General features: G+C 44.7%; 1 protein-coding gene across 6 annotated transcripts in view; it reads left to right on the forward strand.

Moving 5' to 3' along the window:
• The window catches only part of LOC114875351 (trichohyalin), a 156,185-nt gene that overhangs the window by 119,291 nt on the left and 13,642 nt on the right, over window positions 1–23,252 (forward strand). For 4 of the 6 annotated variants that reach the window (XM_046286361.1, XM_029185519.2, XM_029185518.2 and 1 more), the window contains 10 exons: window positions 5,160–6,170; window positions 14,147–14,314; window positions 15,349–15,516; window positions 16,562–16,825; window positions 16,990–17,379; window positions 17,939–18,241; window positions 18,316–18,468; window positions 18,618–18,806; window positions 18,903–19,042; window positions 19,117–21,355. In XM_046286361.1, the coding sequence (XP_046142317.1) occupies window positions 5,160–6,170; window positions 14,147–14,314; window positions 15,349–15,516; window positions 16,562–16,825; window positions 16,990–17,379; window positions 17,939–18,241; window positions 18,316–18,468; window positions 18,618–18,806; window positions 18,903–19,042; window positions 19,117–21,355 (5,025 nt within the window). The remainder of the gene's footprint in view (window positions 1–5,159; window positions 6,171–14,146; window positions 14,315–15,348; window positions 15,517–16,561; window positions 16,826–16,989; window positions 17,380–17,938; window positions 18,242–18,315; window positions 18,469–18,617; window positions 18,807–18,902; window positions 19,043–19,116; window positions 21,356–23,252) is intronic. The other 2 variants (XM_046286362.1, XM_029185521.2) reach the window with 1 other exon arrangement.

Here is a 23,252-nt window from a genome sequence, read left to right on the forward strand (position 1 = left end):
GGAACGGCTGATCGGGGGAATGTGCAAAGAATACTGTCGGCAAAAAAAAAAAAATCACTGAAAATTAATAACAATTGAACGATAGATAATAGAGATAATCGAACGAATGCGATGATAAGTGACGTACGTGATCGTAAAGAAGAAGAGAAAAAGTGCTGCGATTGGAATGCGTGGAATGAGCTGCTTTGAATGTGTAGGTGATAAAAAAAAGACGTGTAGCAAACCCCTACACACTGGGAAAAATCACGCCCGCATCCGCCCCTTTCGTCATTCACTCCGTTTAACAACAACCACTACATTCGATCAACCATCATCCACCACCATCATCAACAACAACATCGAACAACACCGTCAGTATTAAGCCTCCGTGAAAATTAGTGGTCGAAGACATGCACGTGACCTCTTCCACAGATCCAGGCCCTATAAGGGAGGAGCCAACAGGTACACTGATGATCACCCATTAATCGCTAACGAAAGCATCACACACACACACACGTACACACATGACACTACATCCTCGTGTAGCTTCGCGTCATTTCTCTAGTTGATATTTCTTTAATGATTTGTCTGCATTTCTTTGCGTCAGTCCACTTCCGGAAGAAATTTCGCGAGACCAGGTGATTAGGTCGATGTGAAATTAGCGTAGATTAATTAAATTTGGTCCAATTTAAAATTCTTCATCGAACTTTTATTTATTCCGAGCCGAATCGATTCTCCCTTGAATTCGGAATAAAAGGCTCGATATCATCTGCAAATACTACAGACGGTTTTCACACTGAAGATTCTCGCTACTTTCGCATCGATCCTCCGGCTCGAAACTCCGTGAAATGGGCTCGAGAAAAACAACAAACGCGTGAAAAGTCTAAGTGAAAAGTCGAGTCAGGAGTTTCACCCCTTTAGCAGAAATCTATAGCTTCTACGAAACGTTACGTGTCCTCTACCCATTCGAGTGTGGCAAGCCACAGAAACGTGAAATTCTAGTGAAAAGTCGTATGAATTCGTGCGAATATTTCCTGCCTGAGAACCTTTTTTAATTAGTCAAAATTAAGGAATAACCAAAATATTGAAGATAATAGAAAATTGTATTTAAGAGAAGCGAACCGACGCATCGATTGCAGATCAAAAGCTTTATTTTAAACGATAGTTGACTCAGTTTTCACATGCGGAAGCTGAAGGACAGGGGACAGCAACGAACCATGCGAGACTTTTGATTCTTCCTGTAAGAAAAACATCACTTTCTTTTGAATGTTGCATTCTCACGTCACCCGCGTACGCCGGCTGCTCCGTTTTAAGATAGAACGATAAATCTTTAATACCGTCATTTTGATCAAAGTTTACGCTTCAAATTGATGTACCATAGATGCCATTTCTCGGTACTTTTATTTCACGAAATTGTGTCAGACATTTCAGTTGATATTCAGCAACGGAACAAAAGAGCTATCGTATCGCACAAAAGCAACGTTTTACGTTCTATCATCAAACAATTCAGCCCGTGTACGATCACACTCACTCACACGAATGAATGGCTACTTTTGTACGTGTATATTTTCATACGATACGGAATGTTTGTCCTCCTATCACGAACATTCGCTCACATCACCAATAGACACATCGGTAAATGTCTACAATTAGGTTTCCAACGAGAAATCAATTGAAAGGAGGTAAATTCTATGTATTTTTGCTCCCCGAATTCCAAACTGTTGATAAAATTTGAGGGTCGCTTGTATTTACGGTAAAACTTTACTTTACCGGACCCAAAATTTTGGACCTTTTTTTTTTAATCTATAGTTTTTGATGTGTAGAATCCAAAAATGTAAGTCTTAACTTTAGGAATTCAATAGTTAAAAAGTTATAAGCGTGTAAAGTTTGACGTTTTTAGCGAATTTGCTACGTTACTGTGACGCCATATTGACTTATATGTATAACCTGATTGGTTCTCGCATGGGCAGTACAGTCTTTTTCTAAAATAAATATAAACCTAACTAACTCGGACAGTATCAAATTTACGGTTTGACTGAACTCGCTAAAGTGATCGGTACCCATATGCGTCTGCCTGCAGCTAGCGACACCGTTCATTGGACAAGAAACCAATATGGCGCCACAGTAACGTAGCAAATGCACTAAAAGTGTTAAACTTTAGACGCTCATAACTTTTTAACCATTAAGACTTGCATCTTTGGATTCTACACATCAAAAACTATAGATTAAAAAAAAAATGTCGAAAATTTTGGGAGAAAATTTTGTAAAGTAAAGTTCAACCCAAAACTGTTGATAAAATTTGGGAGTTGCTTGTATTTACTAAGATACTGTGGTAAATATTGACATAAAATCATTATTTTCAAAAGTTAATGACTTTGTGGGGTAGACAATACTTTTAAAGCGCGTCACTAATCTACATAGGTTAGGTTAGGTTATCAGAAAAAATATAACCTCATGGCAAAAACTTGACCAATCAACAATAGTCTCCTTGCTCAGTTCTAATTCCTGTTCATAGAGTGCGCAGTGCGGAGGACGCATTATGAAAAAATATCCAATAAAACGGGCAATCGTCCTGATATCAAGATTAGAATTGGCTAACCACGTACCACTTTTAATACTTCGTTTAAAATCACACTTTGAAGTTATGCTTTTCAAAAAGACCATTGTTGACTGGTCAAGTTTCTGCCGTGAGGTAAGTTATACTTTTCTGACAACCTAACCTAACCTAACCTAACCTAACCTAACCTAACCTAACCTAACCTAACCTAACCTAACCTAACCTAACCTATGTATCTTAAAAAAATACAAACGACCCCCAAGTTTTATCAACAGTTTTAGATTCGAGGGGGAAAAATATATAGAATTTACCTCTTTTCAATTGATTTCTCGTCGAGGCCCTAATTGTAGACATTTACCGACACATCTGTCACTCTATATATAAATATAAGTGCACCATTTGTTTTTCTGTGTAACATTTTACGTAAGTTTCGTATTATTCGTATAGTTCATAAATGATAAGTTTATTTCTATGTTAATTTGATCATACATCACCGCCTTTGATTTCACTTTATTTAAATATTTGTATACATTACTATCTTCTCGTTCTTGTACGTCTCAGACACGTTCTTGCCCATCACGACTTACCGCTATCATGGCCAATCGTCGTAATCGATGCACGAGCAGCGGGACGGTGCGAAAGTCGTCAAGTCGAGTCAAGGCGAGCCGATCCCAGGCCCAAGGGAGGACTTTGCGACTGTTTGGCACCGACCTGATGCGACATGCGATAATACGACGTCGTTCTCCTCGCGTAATTTATTGTCTTATCCTCTCTACCATTTTTTACCTCTTTTTCTCGATTTTTTTATCCGAGAAGAGTGATCGCGCATCGAGCTAAATTATGCTTCAACGAAGCTATGCCACTTTAGAGAAAAGTTAAAGACCCTCGATAGACCTTCGAAATTGATCCGAAGGGAAACTAACGTAATCGTTCCTATGAAGTTTAACTTGAGCTTTGAACCCAGCCTTTGAGCAACTTTAACCGAAAGTTAGCGGATGGTATACTAACACACTTTGACGAATATCGCTATGGCAACAATAGAGCTATAGACGTCGAAATGCGATCACTCTTGGGATATCATCGTACACACATAATAATCGTTCACACTCGCCTGGATGTGTATCCACGAATCGTTTTCCATCAGCCGCAACACACCGATCGCGTCGATCATAGAAGCCAGAATCGCGATTCCCAGCACTGTGATCACCGCACCAAAGCTCCATTCGATTCGTCACCGGAATACAATCGCGTATCATTGTCACAGCACGGTCCTTCGAGCGAGTCGTGGATACGCATTGCTCGCGTTCTCATCTTGTCCATGCGACGTGGCCGCGTTTCGAGAGTGTCCTCTCTCTCTCTCTCTCTCTCTCTCTCGTTGGTAGAATTCGTGTTCCTTGTGGATGTGGTAATGACCCTTTCGTTAAGAAGAAGGATCGAACAGACTCGATCGGTTGTGTCGCTTCGTTCCCGGCGAATGTTGGACGCGTCGAGACTCGAGACGATCGGCTGAGAGGACACAGGAAGCAGACAAAAAAAAAATATATATATAACGCAAAGGGCAGAGAATAAAGATAAGAAAAAAAGAGTCGTCGAAACGCCGCGCGCAGAAATATGGACAACGATGTCGGCCGTACGTCGCGGTGGGCGAAAGAACTGCGGCGGCGCCCGGCGTCCGCAAGAGGATTACTCGTGGAAAAAAAGAACATTATTCAAGCGTCGAGATTTCGAATCGCGTCCTGTAAAGAAGGCTCGAGAGATAATAAAAACGCAGGAGCCTTCGTTGGTAGAGTGACCTTGCGATCGTGGAGATCGACAAAATCGAGAATGTATATTTGAGCGCTGTGGTCCTTGACGATCGTGGATGTCATCGGTGATCGGTGGTGTTCCTGTACCGCCTCATTATATAGAGCAGCGTGATATAATTAAAAATATTTAAAAAATGAGAAAAATAACGAGATCGTTTTGTACGTGGTTGTCGATGATCATTAATTAAGTTTGGCTCAGGAAACGATACAGCCTCTCGTGGGTCATTCGGAGGAGCGCGAAACGATCGGCTGGATGTGTCGAAGGAAGAAGGAAGCTCGGCGGAACGTCGCTTTTCTTTCGTCAACCGGGACCGCTGCCGGTGCCACTTCCGCTTCCTCGAGGCTGTCCCGTGTGCAATTGAAAGGCGTTTCAAATCTCTATCCCTTCACTGCACGCGACGTCCGAGTAAAGACTGTTTGAAAATTGTAAAATCGAGGAAAAGTAGAAATTTTAACATTAATTTTCAGAAGATTCGATAAGAAAGTGCATCGTTTTCAGTGTTAAAGTTATTGATAATTATCAAAAACATCTTGCGTGCAGTGGTACCCTTCGACCCCCTCTTAAAATCCAGTTATCGCTGAAGAAAACCACGGGACAGGTTCGTGCGTTAGCGAAGCCGCACCAAACCACCGTAGTAGAAAGTACATCTCTCTTCCACCGAACCACCGCATAAAAAACAACATCATCACACGAGAAAAAAAAAAAAAGAAAACTTAAAAAAAAAACCAAAGTCCCTCGCACGCTCGCTAGAGAGACACGAGGACGAGCGGGAACATCGACGAGTGTAACCGTGCCCCTATTGCTTGTTGTTGTAAAGGAGCTCAAAGCCACGAACGAGAGCCTGAAGAGCCTTCAGACGCAGTTGGAGCTGGCATACGCGTCGACAGCGTCATCGGGTGCAGCCGTGGCCGGCGGATGTCTCGGGCTAGGTAGCGTATCAGATGGAGGCGGCGGTACTGTCCTTGGAGGTAGCGTGGCGGTTCCAGGCGGCGTGCCCGGTAGCACCACCCTCACGGCCATCATGGAAACTAAAGACGCGCGCATACAAACCCTGGAGAAGGAGGTGGCGTTGCTTGAGGCCGAGTTACAACGTATTAAGGAGTGCGGAGGTAGACTAAGGGAGCAGTTGTTGAAAGCGATCGCCGTGCCGAGTGGTTGCACCACCGGTATCGGTGATATGCAACAAGCCCAACAGCAGCAGCAGCAGCAGCAGCAGCATCAGCAACAATTGCAACAAGCATCGATGATAGAGCAAGCGCAACAACAGCAGCAACAACAGAATCAGGTTGCTACGGGGGGTGGTGGTATTGAGTCGCAATTGCGACAGGGATTGGTGACGGCTATGGGTGGTGGTCCGCAACAGCCCGGCACGTTGGCCCTGGCCAGGGGACCGTCCGTGATGACCTCGCTGGTACCGTATGGTCTCTCGTCGTCCACGGCATTAACCAGTTCATTGCTTGCCGGTTCGACAGGTGGGACCATGAGCGGCGGAGCAGGTGGGGGCGGTTCCTCGTGCCTGGCCGGCATCTCGTCGGGCGCTACCACCGGCGTGGTCAATCCCTATACCGATCGTTACGCCGATCATCATCTCCATCAGCTTTATCATCATCATCTTCCCCCTCATCATCATCATCATCATCATCAGCCTTATCACCTCCATCAACAACAGCAACAGCACCAGCAGCAGCAGCAACAGCAGCTGCAGTTGCAACAGCAGCATCAGCAGCAAATGCAGCAACATTTGAAACATATTGAGCCTGCGGCGCAGGGCGCACTGGCGCTGCACGCGCACACCTTCAACAAGCACGACATGAACTTCAAACGGCAAGTAAGTTTCTTCATCAACAACGTGCGCATCGAAAAGAACGACGCCGTCTAGGAAAGTCGAACGGGCAGCCCGTACTTAAACTCCGTTGCGATTCGCACTTATTACGGACCCCTTGCCACGCCGCAGGTTCCCTCTGCGTGAGTACCCTACCACCCGATCATCCACAGGTATTCAATGAAAGGGCTCACCCAGATACATATATATGTGTATATGTATATATATATATCGAATATAACTTGCGCGTTTCGTATCGATACGACATCGCCGCCGATTGAAAAACCGAGAGAGAGGCTGAGCGTCTGGTTTCTCCGTATATCCAGCGAAACGACGCTGATCAAAGAGAACATCCGTAGATATGGCATTGTGTCTAGGCCCGGAATTCGAATCCTCGATAACGTTTTTTATTTTTCCTTTAAGAGAGAATATCGAGTGTATGCGAGCTGTATGGATGAGTGTGAGAGTGAACTTTGAAGAAAGGGAGGGAATGAGAAGGGGAAGATGACAGCGAGACGCGTGTTCGATATCGAAAATTTATATAGAGGAAAAGAAACGCATCTTCGGGAAATTATTATGCGACAATGGTCGATTCTTCGAATCGATACGTCCCGTGGATCTATTCGTTCCTTTCGTCTTTTCTTCCAAACGCCGCGTGATCAGGTGCCGCATATACGAGTCCGAGGGAATTAAAGTACCATCTCCAAATATGCTCCATTGTATAAGCGTACATGGTGCGGTTATCAAACGACGAAATCGGCTGTCTGCCTTCAATTCTCCTCAGTTAATCCATCTTTCTCGATATTTTCATCATTTGTTTCAAATTGGAGAATACAAGCTAAAGCTTTCTTCTTCTTCCTGTCTTTCTCCCTTGTTCCTGACGTTTAATCAAGATTCCCGGTACCTTTGATTAACCGTTTGATACTCACAGGCATAATACTTTTCCTTTAAGATTTGAAGTTAATTAAAACTTTTAACAATCAAAGTTAAGAATATAAAATTTTTTAAATCTTAATTAAATGATTTTATTTTACTAATCATAAAGATATTGGAATACTTTATATAATTTTTGCTATATAATCAGGAATAATTGGATCAGCATTCATGGATTTCTAATGATCAAATTTATACTGCTCATACTTTCTTAATAATTTTTTTTCTTGTAATACCATTTTTAATTGGGGGATTTTTGAATTGATTAGTACCTCCAATACTGGGAATCCTTTATATAGCTTTCCTCCGAATAAATAATATTAGATTTTGACTCTTACCCCCATCTTCAATAATTTTACTTTTAAGAAATTCGATCGTGAGACAAATCAGGTCCACTCTCGTCCAGCTTCCAGCGAAATTCTTCAAATTTATTCAGTAAAGCCTGGTCGCTTAATAACCGCACCTGGTACGTGTACTTTCTTTGACCAAGACTACAGAAACGCACAATTTTCCCGCAGAAACCGCTCCATTATTGGTCTAAGGCACGATACGCTTACTTTTTAAACTTTCGTTTCAAGAGGAAATCTCGCTAAACGATTCGTTGGTTCTGAAACTTTTGATTTCTCATCGACTCGTGTAACCTGGCGCCGATCGAATAAATCAGCGTACCTGTCTTCTTTACCTCTCTACATCCCTTTCTTATCGAATAGCAGAGTTTCTATTTTTTGACTCGATTGTACCTGTTTAAGACGTGGTAGGTTTACGTGAAAACCCGACGCCTCGTTCCCTGTGTCCGTGTACTGAATTATTTACACTGTCGAGCACGCTAGTTCTCCCTAGGGGAAAACATTATTCGCCTCGGTACTCCGCGTGTATTATGCTCTGTTTACACGAAACGGGTATTTGATTTGCCATTTATTTCAGCACCAGTTGGTTTATTTAATAACGAACGAAACGGATGATTGGCTAAGTCGGAAAATCTTTGTAAAATAAAAAAACAGGGAAATAAATAATCTTGTCCCTAGGGAAAGCTACCCTGGCTCGGCAGTGTACGTCGACTCTTCGACAGGTTTCGTACGGGATCGTGTCGTAGATTTTGGGGTGAATTCGATACAGAGGGAAAAACGGGGAAATGCACGGGACAAGAGGGAAGTTTTTGAAATGGGTTTCGAACAATTCTGAGAGAAAGTCAATGAGAAAGTTACAATTCGGTAGCATCTACGTGTAGAGCCCGAGAGCAACTGTGCGTACCTAATGTCTAGGCCTTAGAAAGAAAAGTCACATATACGTTGTTGAATTCTAGAATGTCTATAGACGTTGACGTTGTAACATTATATAATCCCTCGATTAGAGAAGAGTTTTCTTAGGAGACAGCCGTTGTTTCGGTCGCGTTAGGGTCTCTGTATTGTTTTCAAGACGAGACGCGTGGCGCGCGATCAAAAATGATACAAAGAGCCTATCGAACCGTATATTTTCGTAGCAAAAAAGCGTTTTAGCCCGCCCTCTGACGCCCTGTCAATCATCCCCGAGCTGCTGGTGTTAGCCGATTTAGGAATTAGCTGAATCGAATAAAATCGTTCGCGTTTAGCAAAGGAACCACGAACGGTTTAAAAAGCTGCTCTGGTTCCGTTAAGGTCTTCTTGAACGTTGACTTCGCTCTGTAACACGATTCCCCACGTTATGGAGGCCCCCTGACAATCTTTATTTTTCTACTTTAGCCTAGAAGTAAGTGTCCCTTCGTCGTGGTAGCCAGTGAACGAAACGACCCGAGAAAACGTGTCGCCACGATCGTTTTCATTGTAATCACACATATTGCATAGGGCTGCACGAGGCGTTTTTGGAGTCGCAGTGGTCGAGCTGGGTGTACCCTAAACTGTTTAATAACCCCAATGGGATGTAACCCTCCTTCCTCCCGGTCTTCCTTTTCCGAGGAATGGAACAGTGGCGAGCGAAAATCGACGTGCGTTGCTCTTAAGGACATCCCCGATCTCCGGACATCCTTCCATCTCGACGACCACGATTTCACGATCTCACGCGTCAGATGTCCTGGAGACGAGTCTCTACGTTCGCAAGGTCCACAACTTAAAAAAAAATATATAATAATCCTCTTTCGGATCCGTTGACGACACACACGAACGCCCTCAGAGAACGCTTCAAGCCTTGGAATTCTGTTTAACGATCAACAATATGAACGACGATCTCGTTTTCACGTTCGTGCGACATTGGTGCTGCGAAGAATGAAAAAAAAAAAGCAAATGAATAAACGATGAAAGAAAGACGTGAAAATGAAGCGATCGAAGGAACCTATCGACAGGTTCGAGACGCGTATCGTTTTCAGATCGAGATCCTTAAAGATGGATCTCTTGGCAAACCTTCTTCCCCTCCTAGTATTATTCTTCTCTTCGTTTCCTTTCGATCCTTTGATCTTCGATTTGGAACGTATACTTTCCAAAAAAAGGAATAAAAACATCCTTGTATCTTTAGTACGCCTTGTTTCTCACGACTCAGACGAGCGATGGTAATAAAAATAATAACAGAGAGAAAGAAAGAATGATTCTCTGAATTATTCCTTTCCTGCTGTTCCCATCTGTTCGAAAATAATTCTCGATCATCGTGTTCATCATTTGCATCTTCAAAATCATCAGCCTCCCACGCACTCGTTTCACACGAATACAGTTGATTCATGTAGTAAAATCGTATCACCTTATAGCGATTCAGTTGAATGAAAGAGGACCCTAATTATTGTAGGAGAGGGGAGAAAAAGTTGTTTCGTCTCGGGATCGTCTGTCAGACTCGTCAATGGGGCTGACAATAGACACCCATCACATCGCAATTCGGAAATCCTATACAGGGCGATCCTCTCGCAGCCGGACACAAAGGAACTGGCGACAATGAACCCCTTGACCGCACCATGAAAACACACAGAGTCATCTCGGCCCGGGTAGGTCCCTGCTGGCACGTGACAATGCGGACCTCTTCATGGTGTCCTCTAGCGAGAAGATCACCCTGTATATTTGAACTGCATGCCGGGCGACCGCTAGCGAGAACGCTGTCGTCTCGCTGCCACCTAGCGGTCCCCGGCCCGAACCAAAGGCGTCCGGGGAGACGAAACCCTCTCTCCCCCACCACTAAACGCATTATCTTCTAATTTACGTTTGTAGAGTATACTAGCACTAATAATTCACTGTATTTGTGTACTCGACGGAGAAAGTAGAATTAATGCTACTAACACTACTGGATAGTAAAATTAAGTAGAGTAGCAGTACGATAAGTCAGACATCAGCCTTTTTTCACTGTTCCAAGCTACCAACGCTACTCTACCATGGAAATCAAGTTCAAAATAACATTTTATCATTACAATTTTCTTCTAAAATTCCATTACAGCCGCGTTAGTGTACTATACTAATGTAAATTGGATTTGAGTTCAGGTAGCCTTTCATTCAACAATCGCCATAGCCTCGTTTCAAAGGATCCATCATCAATCATTTGGTAGAGATCTTCACCAAGCAATAATATTAAAATCACCATTTGGACACCATCGATCGACATCTCTGCACTGTACCCTCATCGGCATAGTAGTTGTTGAATCGTTCCCGACCCCGTATCATTCTCTCGTTCCATTTATTCACCCGTAGCCAATCATATAGAACAAACGTAGGATCGCGTCGGCAACAGGATCAGTTTCCCTGTCCAACAACCCCGTCCTTTCATCGCGTTTCATCGGACTGTGACAAACATCGGACTCGTCGCGCAGAACCAGGCGGAAAATCGCGTTTCATTTCCATTTCGTTTTGTCGCTCGATCGAGCAGGATTCAGGTGCCCGCAAAGACGGGATTTTTAGGATCAGGCCGTTCGATACGCGATCACAAGCATTTCTCATCGCACGCTCATCGCTCGCCGTTCTCTCGTCGCGTAGAAATCGAATGCAACATAGAGAAATCGGGCATGGTGCATGCGTCCGGGGTGTAGGAGTTACCGATTAGGATACGCGTCGATCTGAGAGTAGAACCGGCGAGAGTAGATATCGAGTTGGCATCTACTCTCGACTTAATTTTGCTCTCAGGAAAGATTGCATTTTCGTGGCGGTAGCAAAAGTAGACTAGGTCGCAGTCTCTTCGATCAAGGTAGAAATGATTAGAGTCAGAGATTTTTATTGTCGATGAGATTCCTTGGTATCTCTATTTTAAAAATGAAAATTTTCAGAATAAAATTTAAACAAGGAATCCCATACGAAGTTAGTTAAGAGAACATCACACAATTTAGGAGATGTAGACAGATATATAACGACGCGTTCAATGAGAGAACATCGTTTGTTCGTGTTTGATCACGCGATTCGTTCATCGATAACCATGATTTTTAGCGAAACGCATGCGAGTTTCCGGTGTTGTTTCGTCCTGTGTGTACCTTGATGCATGCCGCATGCACGCAGACACCATCGTATCGTTACCACTCTCGGATGCATCCGTCATCATCTAGTTGATCGATTCGATGCGATCAGGTAAAAGAATCATCAGAAGGGATCATCATCATCATCGCGAGGCCGAATTCTCCATCGTTCAAGGAGACGAAGGGTCGTTCGATTTATCCTTGTCACATTTTATCACAGCGTTCTAAATTTCTATACATTTAAACTTGCAAGTTCTTTCAATTCCTAGCTGTGGAAATGTGAAATTCAAAGGGAACGAAAGATTCCTACAATATAAATCTAGAAATAGGTAAATCGAACGTGACCGTTCGCATAGCCATAATGGTATAATATTATCACTTAAGCTAGAGCTAAGTTAGCGATAAGTCAGCAATGGATGGTGGCCCTCAATTCCGCTGAACTGATCCAATTCCCGCCTCTTAACAACAACCGTTAATTAATTAATAACATTACAGCGTTAAAATATCTATATTTAATTCAAAGAATAAAAAGAATCACGATCATTCTGTTATCTATCTCGAATCGTTTCGAATGGAATTTTGAATGTTTATACAACCCTCTGAACGATTATACAATGAAAGGGTTAGGATGAAAGGGATTGCAAGATAGGGAAGCGGAATTGGGTGGTCTTGGTGGTGAGCGAAGCATTATTAAATGTGGTGCCCCGATATTCTAGCTTTCTGAGGAGGTAAGGATATTCTTCACCCGACAAAGAAGCACTTCCAACCCAATCATCCATCCTTCGTTTCCATCTACGTGATTACCGTATTATGTAACGGAGTGTTTCGATGTTCCGTAGTAACACTTTCTCTTACACACTTATACACACACACACAGACATACACACATAAAGACACACCCCCTATCTCTCTCTTTCTATTTCTATTTGGGTGGCCAGTAAGTTCTTGGAAGACGTCAAGCCCTGACCTACAGTGAAACTTACGGAGATATTAATTTTAATACAAAGCACCCCTTTACGTTCTGTTTCGTTTCATTTTCGAAATTTTATTCTCGAGTATTCTCAATCTGTTCGGTTCTAATTTAACTGCTATTCTAGTATTTGCTTTCAATAGGAACAGCGCGCGCATTCCCGGCGTGGAATGTATCTGGAAACAGTCAAAATAATGTAATCCTCCAAATGAATTTAGTAGCCGGAAGAAAAATCATGATCCTAGAACTGGCCAGCCACCCTAAACGTCTCTCTTTTGTCTCTTTCTTTCTCTCTATCTGTCTCTCTGTCCCTTTCTCTGGTGTGAGTCGTTGATCTAATTGTTCGCAATCACGTGTTCACAGGAAACAGTGTTTTTGTTTAACTGCAATAAGAATCTCAAGAAAAAAGACGAACGCCGCACACCGCTGCGACGATCGTAGATTAGTCACAGTAGATCCTTATGTTGTTTCTTCTCTTTTCTCTCTCTCTCTCTCTCTATCTCTCTCTTTCTTGTTTCTGTGACTCGTGGCAGTCGGGAAGAAGCACCACGGGAACCGGAAACGACCAGGACATATTTCACGAGCGACACGCTCGCTGTTACCGTAGAAACCTGTTGTTCATCACTTTGGCACGATATAGAACGCTGAAGAGAGAAGAGGGAACGATGATCGATCGACGATGATCGATCGGTCCATCGATCCCTTACGCTTTCGTTTTTTTGCGCCGAGATACGTGCGTGCACATCCTCTCGTCGAAAGTATGCACCTGATCCAGGTAGAATGGCCGCTAATTAGATTCCATGAAAAATTTTCTATTCTCGAGATAAATCAGTTCTCCTACCTTTGATCGTTGCGCACGATCGACGATGAGGACCGCGATATCTCCTTCCACGCTGCGTAATCTGCTAGTTGATTAGTTAGTAAAAGAATACCATTTAGCTGTGTAAACTCTGCTTGCGATCCCGCGGCGAGCATCTCGATCGTACGTAGAACTCGCGACGGGATCCACACGCGGCCTGCCGACACCAGAGTAGATCAGACGAGCGTAGTAGGTACGTACACGAAAATAAAGAGAGAGACACAAATACATAATACGTCCCGATCTGGCTTCCGTCACCGATCATTCCCAGCCATTCCTACGCCCGATCATCCGCCGTATCCCAACATTTTTATTCGACACGTATAAATGTATCTCTCGTACACGCAGGAGACACTTTGTTTGTAACGTTGTATCGTTGGTTTCTATATTCGCTGCATGCTAAGTATCATCGGTTCTGATCGAGCACGACGACGCGTTCTGGCATCTGGTTACAGAAATAAAACGTTTTCGATGAATTTCAAATAAAACTGTCGCGAATCTGTTTAACAAAGAAGATGGGGGATAGCGAAACTTTGTGAAACGGAAGAGTGTCAACTTTGAGGCGGTGTTAGGTGAAGCGGAAATTGGTAACCGATTAGCCAGGTCGAAAAGTTGTCGAATCGGAACGAAAGACGAAACGGTTGACCCGTTTTACACTCGATTTACGTGGCGACCTAGTAGTAGGATAGCTAGACGATCGTCGTCGTCGTCGTGTTCGGTCAGGACGGAGAGATTCGAGGCCTGGATGCCTTGGTCGCTCGTTGTTTCGTCGTCGTCCAAGTTTTCACGGAGACACCGACTAATACTCTCGTGGACGACGAATCTTTTCGCAGCTGGACGAGCTACGAACGGAAGTGCAGCGCAGGGACCAGGAACTACTGGCGATGTCGGCCAAGATGAAGACCCTCGAGGAGCAACACCAAGACTATCAGAGACACATTACCGTGTTGAAGGAGTCGTTGTGCGCTAAAGAGGAACATTACAACATGCTACAAGCTGACGTAAGTTCCTAATAATAGTATCAACAATATACACTTATGAAAAAAATATGAATCCAGATCCGCGACTCCTTCCATACAAAATCGCCATTTTTCCGAATTTTTGGAGGGTTTTTGATTTTTTACAGCACGGGTTTTCAATCTAAAAATCTGCAAAGCTACTATAATATGTGCCTCGCGAATAGAAATATCTCTGATTTTTTTCAGAATTTTTCATGCATAAATATAGAAGAAATTGACCAAAACGTGTTTAAAATTTTTGCCCGTTACTACTCCCCCCCGATGAGATACAGGGCTGAAACTTGGCACAGACTGGTTTTTCTTAGTAAGCTATCGAATGAACCATTGCAAGTCTTTCGGTTGTGTTTCCGAATAGCCCCACCAAAATCTAGATTTCAGGTTCGTTATATAATCTAAATTGACTACAAGAAACCGATTAAAGTTGGTTTCAGATCTGGATGTCTTACCGTTTTCGAGATATCGTGGTAAGGTTAGGATAGATTCGGTTAGGTTCTGTGTATGCGCAGTATCGAATAGCGCATGCGCAGTGTTGAATAGCGCATGCTCAGTATCGAATAGCGCGTACGTAGTCCCAAAATTGTACAAAAATTTCTATCCACGATATCACAAAAACGGTAAAACATCCAGCTCTGAAACCAATTTTAATCGGTTCCTGATAGTCAATTTAGGTTATATACCGAAGCTGAGTTCTCAATTTTGCTGAAGCCATTGGAAAACTTATCCACCCTTTCCATCAATGAAACCGTCCACGAGTATCTGAATATTTTCACGGGTCATCGTGGCTGGATTGAGCCTTTAGCAGGGGATGAATCGGGCTCGAAATTTGGAGGAATCGAGTGGAAGGTAGGTCGGTACGGGGGAAAAGAAGGCCAGGCTGCGGGAAACTGGGTCGTGCAGAGCTTCTCTCCTTTTCTATTCACGTTTCGACTGTCCGTAACCATCTGGTTTCGTTTCGTGTCGCGTGCAACGCGAATTGAATCGTCCGTATACACGATGATGTTCCTCTGTGAATGCAGGTGGAGGAAATGCGGCAAAGGTTGGAGGAAAAGAATCGAATGATAGAGAAGAAGACGCAGGCTGCGATGCAGGCGCAACAGGAACGCAATCGTATGAACACCGAGCTGACAGAGATCAAGGATCATATGGACATTAAGGACAGGAAGATCAATGTTCTTCAGCGTAAGGTGAGTGGCCTTAGATTTTTTTTTTCTCTTAAAATCAACCCTTTTGAGAAACATACCGGTGCATATATAGGACACTTAATGATGATGCACCCTGTATTAAAATTATTATCTTTTCTCCTTTCATGTTTTATTTCATTTATCCTGCTAGTCGCATAATTCATTAAACCTGTTATCAAAAATCAGTATAATTATATAAAATTCGTATTTCCCTGGTATTTCGATCGATCCCCTCGGTATACCCCTGTAATCTAGAGTGAAATTTTTCCCCCCCGACGATTAATTATGATTAAAGCCGATTACACGATAGAGGAAGCGTACACTTAGCGTAGAGAGTATTGCCAGGATGCGGCACTGTTGGAGTGCGCATGAGTATGAATCTTGCCGTCGATTGGAATGAGTGAGGTGTGTGCGCACGACACAATTTTTATGCAATAATTTGTCATAGTATTGTTAAGCCTTGTAGAGAGCGTGTAGTAAACGTGTCACCTGTATATCTGTCTTTAAGTTTCGCAACGCACCCCCTTTTTCGTTCACCGTTTTGTGTTTTTCTTTTGTATCATACGTTAGGTTCTGTTTAAATAAACGATCGTATTAGAAATTATTTTACGTTGTTATTTATTAATTTATTTATTTATATCGTTAATTAAGCACACCGTAATTTTATGTTATTTTAGCGAGCGATGGACGATCACGATCGTCCGTGCTCGATTATAGAGGCAACCTTGCTTTTATAATTATTTTTATCACACGCCTCTTCTTTTTTGTTCACGCTGTAGCCGAGGTATAATTTCGTTTTTTATACTTTTGTTCTTGAACGTTCGTTTATTAGATGCTGTCAGTGTAGTTGGGTATATATGTGATGAATGATGTCGGTGAAGATAATCAGCTCGCAGGTAAGTAAGAATTTATCATTATTCACTGTTTCTTTTCGTGACAAATTACTGCTCGCTAATTAGTTTCCCGTCACGAAAAATTCTTTCATGAAAAATTCACTCTCGAACACTGTTATCTCTCATACTCATCAGAATTGTTGTCGCAACTTCAGATCGAAAATCTAGAGGATCTGCTGAAGGAGAAGGACAACCAGGTGGACATGGCAAGGGCTCGCCTAACGGCAATGCAGGCGCATCACTGCAGCAGCGAAGGTGCATTGAGTAGCCTCGAGGAGGCGATAGGAGATAAAGAGAAGCAAATGGCACAATTACGGGAACAGAGGGATCGGGCCGAGCAGGACAAACAGGAAGAGAGGGAGTTGCACGAGAGAGAGATAGCCGAGTACAAAATGAAGATCCATGCATTGGAATCGGAGGTGAGTCATCTCATTTTAACACAGAAAGGTATATTTAAAGAAATCCAGATCAATCGAGTGGCCAGCACTCAAATCTCTCCAAGTAATCTAATCTGCTCTCATGATGTGTGTTGTTCCAACTTGGACCAGTACTTGACTGACGCTATTTTGGACCCGATCCACAGGTTGAAAAATTGGGCGCCAGATTGGAGAGGGCACAGGCAGAAAAAGATCGACTCGAGGCGAAGCTGGAAAGTTCCCAGTCGGAGTTGGGCAAAAGTAAAGCGGAGCTTGACAAAGCTGCGTCCGAGGTGGGTCGCAGCGGTGCCGACTGGGAGGCTGCCAAACAGAGGTTGACCAGGTTGGAGCTGGAAAATGAGAGACTCAGGCACGACCTGGAAAGGTCGCAAACTACCTATGGTAGAAGTAGCCTGAACTCGACCCAGGAAATGGACAGGATTCAAGAACGAGCTGAAAAAACGGCAGCAGAACTCAGGAGAGCTCAGGCTGAACTGAGAGTTACTCAGGCTGATAACGAGAGAGCCAGAGCCGAGGCTGCTGCTCTTCAAGAAAAGGTGAGATTTCGAATCTTTCGTTTTTCAGCTTGTAAAACCTTTACAGAGAAATCCGTAAATCCACGCTAACCAGTCGGTAGATGAATCGGAAAGCAAACGAACCCCTGAAATTCGAACAGAAATCGTTTCCTCTGATCTCGCACGTTAAGGATGTGCCTTCCGGACGATCAACCACGGAAATAGTGCGAACTGCTTCCATAATCTGTAGTTGGTCGAGTTTCGCGGCTGTTAATGAACGATTGGGTCGACTCGGCAGCTTCGTTTCGCTTCCAACCCCCAAGAACAATCACCCTTTAATCGATTCAACCCAGATCGTAGTCTCGATCACTGGTGGTGACGCGCGGTCGAGTCTAATTTTCCTCCCTAGAGGGATTGTCGATAACGACAGAGAAACGAACCGGTGATGAAACTGGTGGGTATATGTACCAGAGATTCGTCCGGAGAGTCGGCGACGTACGGAACTTAGACCTATGGAACTTTATCTCCTGTAGAATTTAGATCGCAGGCTTTCAATGCCATCGAATCTTAACGAATTCTTGTCGAATTATTGTTCCGAAAGGTGGAAAAGAGTCAGGGCGAGGTGTACAGGCTGAAGGCAAGATTGGAAAACGCTCAGGGCGAACAGGAAAGTCTTCGGGACGAGTACGACAGGGCTCAAGCTTCTGTGGCTCGTCTTCATTCGGAAAGGGACAAGGCTATCGGGGAACTGGAAAAGACTCAAGAGGAACTCGAACGGACCCAGGCTACTCTCGGCAAGGCGCAACTGCAACAGGACAAGCTACAGAATCTATTGGACAAATCGCAGAGCGAGGTTGATAAGCTTCAGGAAAAACTCGATAAGACACAGACGGAAATTCGCAGAGTAAATTGTTTAAATATTTCTCTTAACATGGAATTTCTTGTTCTGGAAATTAACATTGTTGGTATTTTTCACAGATGCAAATGGAAAGGGAAAAACAGAATTACGATTTCGAGAATCTTCAGAGTCAACTGGACAAAGCACTAGGCCAATCGACCAGGATGCAAAAGGAACGAGAAACGATTCAATTGGAAGTGGACCGCTTGCAGGATAAATACGAGAAGGCTCAGGTAAGGAGATAAATTTATGCTCATAAAAGAACATGGTACTAGAGATGTGTTCGGTAAAGCAATATCCGTAAACAACAATAATAGTTGTACTGGATGCGACACTGATCCGAGAAAGCAGAATAGGTCACGCTTTCTTCTCCTGTCTTCAGATGATAATGCAGCGACTGCAGAAAGAGAGGGACGGTTTCCAGGAAGAAGTAGAGAAGCTACACGAGAGGATAGAGTTCCAGCAGAATCAGATATCGAAGATGCAACGAGAGAAAGAGAACGTGTTGTCAGAGCTGGATCTGGTGAAAGAAAGATGGGAGAAGGCGCACAATTCCCATCAAAAATTAACCGTGAGTACTCGAATTCCAGCCTGTATAAAAGAAGGTAAAATGAACAGCAACGAAGGATGAGATTGCACAGTGTGTGCTCTGTGTTTGTCCGAGTAGCTTGAACGCGACGACGCTCTGACGGAGATCGAGATCCTGAAGGAGAAGCTGGATAAGGCTCAGTACTCGATGAACAAGGCTCACGAAGAACGGGAGAACGCGAACAAGGAGTTCGAGAAGATGTTGGAGAAGTACGACAGGTAATGCGAGAGCTGATTTCGTTGAAGAGTTTTTCAAATGAACGAAATAAAATTTCTAATTTGTACCTTAACAGGGCGCAGAGCGAAGTGTACCGGCTGCAGAATCGGATCGAGGTGATGGAAGCCGACAAAGATAGACTGGAGCTGGAGGCGGAGAAGCAACAGATGTTGGCGGCGAAGAGCCGGGACGAAGCGAGAAAGGCGCAAGAGGAATTGGCTCGCGTGCAGGAGATGTACGATCGAGCCGCCCTTCAACTAGGTCGCACGAAGGAACACGAGGAGAAATCGAAGGAGGATCTGGACAGATTGAGCGTGGATCTGGAGATGGTCCGGGAACGTTACGAAAAGTCTCAGATCGAGATGCGCAGGTTGCAGAACGAGCGAGAGAAGCTGGTCGCGGATAACGAGCGGATCAGCTTCGAGCTGGAACGCGCTCATTCGCAGTTGAACAAGGCTCAAGCAGCGACGGAAAAGACGCAGGAGGAACTGGCTAGGATGCAGCTGGAGATCGAGAAGATGTACGAGAAACACGATCGACAGCAAGCCGAAGTGAGGAAGGCTCAAGGAGAAGCGGAACGGTTACGAGTGGAAGCGGAAAGCTCACGGGAGGAGTGCGAGAGGTACGCGGCGAGGTTCGGCAAGTATCAGGAAAGCCAAGAACGTCAGAAGGAGGAACACGAGTGGGCGAAGCTGGAGGTGGAGCGGCTCCGCGACCGGCTGGAAAAGGCGCAGACGGAACTCGAGCGCGCGAGGAAGGCTGAGCAGGACGCTCAGAGGCTTCGCGCCGATCTGGAACGGGCGGAAGGCGTGCGAGGTAAATACCAGTACGAGCAGGAGAAATGGCAAAGCGAGGGTAGTAGGCTACAGCAGGAGGTGGAGAAGCTGCGGGAACGTCTTGAGGGCCGGGAGTCGGAGCTGAAGAGGACGCAGTCGAGCAACGCTGAGCTCGAGGCGAAGCTGCACGAGACGCAGCTTCAGCTCGAGCGGGCGCGAGAGGAGACCAGCAAAACGACCGCGGCGCAGGAGCGGAATCGCGGCGAGATCGAACGCGCTAGAATCGAAACCGAGAAGATACGCGATCGTCACGACAAGGTGAAGGCGAGAGCGGACGCCCTGGAGGCTGACAACGAGAAGCTACGCGTCGAGATCGTCCGGCTGGAAAGGTTGATGCAAACCGAGGGTAAGACCAGATCGGAGAGCGCGAGCATCGAGGTCGAACGATTGCGCGCCAGCCTGGACAAGGCGATCGTAGCGCGCGACCAAGTTGAACTCGAAGCGGGCAGACTGGCCAAGGAGCTGGAGAAGGCGCACATGCAAACGGCCAAGTATCAGGAGGCAGCCGAAGCGAACAAGAAGGAGCTGGAACGTTTGGCCGCGGAGATCCAATTGCTCAGGGACGAACGAGAAGCTCTGAGACAGGAGCTGAGACGGGTGCAACAGCAGCAACAGCAACAGATGGCTGGCAGCGAGGAACTGGCTCATATGCAGCAAGAATTAAAGGTCGCTCAATTGGAACGCGACAAGATGGCGGCGATCCTAGAGAATCGGGAGAAACATTCGGAGAAGATCGAGAAGATGAAGGAGAAACTGGAGGCGGAGGCGAAACAGCTGCAGGTAGAACGGGATCAGCTGGTGATACAGCTGGAGAAGTCGCAGGAGATGCTGGTCAACTTCCAGCAGGAGTTGAACGCGAACGAGGCGGAGCTCGAGCGTCAGCGGGACGAAGTGCGTCGGTTGCAGCAGCTGCAGCAACAGAGGGCACACGCGCAGACGCCCGACAGGGCGGCGAAAGAGGCCCTCGAGGCGCAGATGCGAGAGGTGCATCGGTTGAACCAGCAGATGCAGACGTTGACGCAAGCACAGACGAAGGAACGACAGAGGGCCGAGCAGGCCGAGAAGAGGGTGCAAGAACTTCAAAAGCAAATCGCGACGAGGGAGTCTTCCGCGGCTGCGGCTGGCGCGAACGACGCGCAACTCGAGCAATGGAGGAAACTCTGCGAGACGGAGAAACAACGGGCGGACGCGGCCGAGAGACAAGCTGCGGAGCTACAGAAACGCATCCAGACTACGGAGAGGCAGGTGCACGCTCAGCAACAGCAGATCCAGCAGATGCAGTCGACCATGCAGCAGCAACAACAGCAGCTACAACAGCAGCTTCAGCAACCGCAGCAGTCACAGCAAAACGGCCAGGAGGCTGCCAGGTTGCGAAAGGAGCTTGAACGCGCGCGAGAGGACATTAAGCAGGCGGCCGTCGAGCGCGAGCGGTTCCAGGCACAACTCGAAATGCTGTGCCAGGAACTCGAGAAAAATCAGGTTAGCAGCACGACCTGCACTCGCTCGCGCGCTGACCTACACTACTACTACTACTACTACTACCACTACTACTACCACTACTGCTACTACTACTACTACTACGCCTACATCCGCACTCTCTGTCTGCACTATGTCTGCCTACCGTTGGTCGATCGTTGTCGACTGGCTGCCGACACATCACGCGCCTCTCTCGTCTCTCTATGTCTTCTCATATTTCGACCGCAGCCTCTGCCTTCGTCGTCGACGAAGCAGAACTCGCCCACAGCTCTCATAACACGCCGCAAAAAAAAATATAATTATCATATATATAATATATATGTATGTATATATATATAACGGTTGAACGGTATCATGCATACATATATATACATACACATGTATATATACAGAAAACGGAGACGATCTGCACCCGCACATATTTATCATCTTATGTTGCGTACATGTATTATATATATATATCTCTCGGGGCGTCCGTCACACTTCACAGCGAAGAGCAACATCGCCTTCACCATATCATCCCCCATGAATTTTTGTTTTACAAAACCCCTGATACCCATCAACCATTAAGCCTTGGTTACATTGGTAGAATAAGTGGGTAGACTATACCAGCGCTGGGACATTGATGAGGAAAGGGTAGTATGTAGTATTCAGGGCCGGCTCTGGGCCTCGGCAGGCCAGGCGGCCGCCTAGGGCCCCTCAGGGTCCAGGGCCCCCATAAGACGATTTTGCGTCTAAGAGTGTCAAATCTAAATTAGTTATACAAGCTTTAATGTTAATTTTATAAATTTTATTTGAGGTACTTTTTTTATGTCATAATGTGACCCATGGGGCCCTTTTTCGCCCTCAGCGCCGGCCCTGGTAGTATTAGTAGTTACACTTTATCTTTAGAGTACTTCACCAACCACTTGTCTGGTATACTCTTCCAATTTATTCTATCAACGTAACTTAGGTTTTACAACCACTTTACCAATGTTAAGGTAGGCTTTATCGCGACTACCTTCAAGCACGGCCGATCGCGCTCTCATTGCTCTTTCTTTTTCTTTTCGAATATGTTCGATGGTTATGCCGTTTTTTTATCCTTATGTTTATTCGTTGTTGCATAAGTAACGCTGAGAATTTTGCGAATCCATCGATACGTTTATAGTTAGATAGTTATAAGTTGAACAATTTATCCGTGATTCTCAAAATTTTCAGAGTGACCCATGTACCACCGTCAGCGACGACCGAGAGACGAGCGTTATCGATTGTCGTATTTAACACTTTGAACGCCACGGCGCTCATTATATGGGTGACGCTTGAATTTCAATAGAAATCCATCACTTATACTTAATTGGAAATACTTGTACTAAATACTTGAAATTGTGGATAAAAATATAATGCAATATTTTAAAGATAATATACATAAGATTTGTGAAGACTAATGTAATACTTTATGGAATTTTCAATGGTTTCAGCGTGGCAATCAAAGTGTTAATGGAACTTTTGAACGTACAGAGAACATGGTATCGCGACGATCGTCTCTTTGCTCGATTATATTCGACACGTTTGTTGTTATTGCTGCAGTTCTGTTGCGCGTTCGACATCGAAATGAGTAATCTTCACGAATATCACATTTTTTTTCGTTTCCCTGTTTTCGTTTGATCAGCATGCCCACTGTATCGAATGCCAGAGATAGAAAATGGTTCGATTGTGAACACAGCGATGCGTGAATTTCCATATCAAAAACACTGTTTGCGTGACGAGAAGGATGGAGAAAAGAAAAAACAAAGAAACCATGCGCTTCCTATTACCTGAGACCGGTGCACAATCTGCGTCGTACCCTCACCTCGAGATTCACATTTTTTATCTCGACGCATACGTTTTTTTATATGTATCTGTACATACATTTATATATATT

This window comes from Osmia bicornis, chromosome 7 (assembly GCF_907164935.1).
Source record: "Osmia bicornis bicornis chromosome 7, iOsmBic2.1, whole genome shotgun sequence".
Lineage (NCBI taxonomy): Eukaryota > Metazoa > Arthropoda > Insecta > Hymenoptera > Megachilidae > Osmia > Osmia bicornis.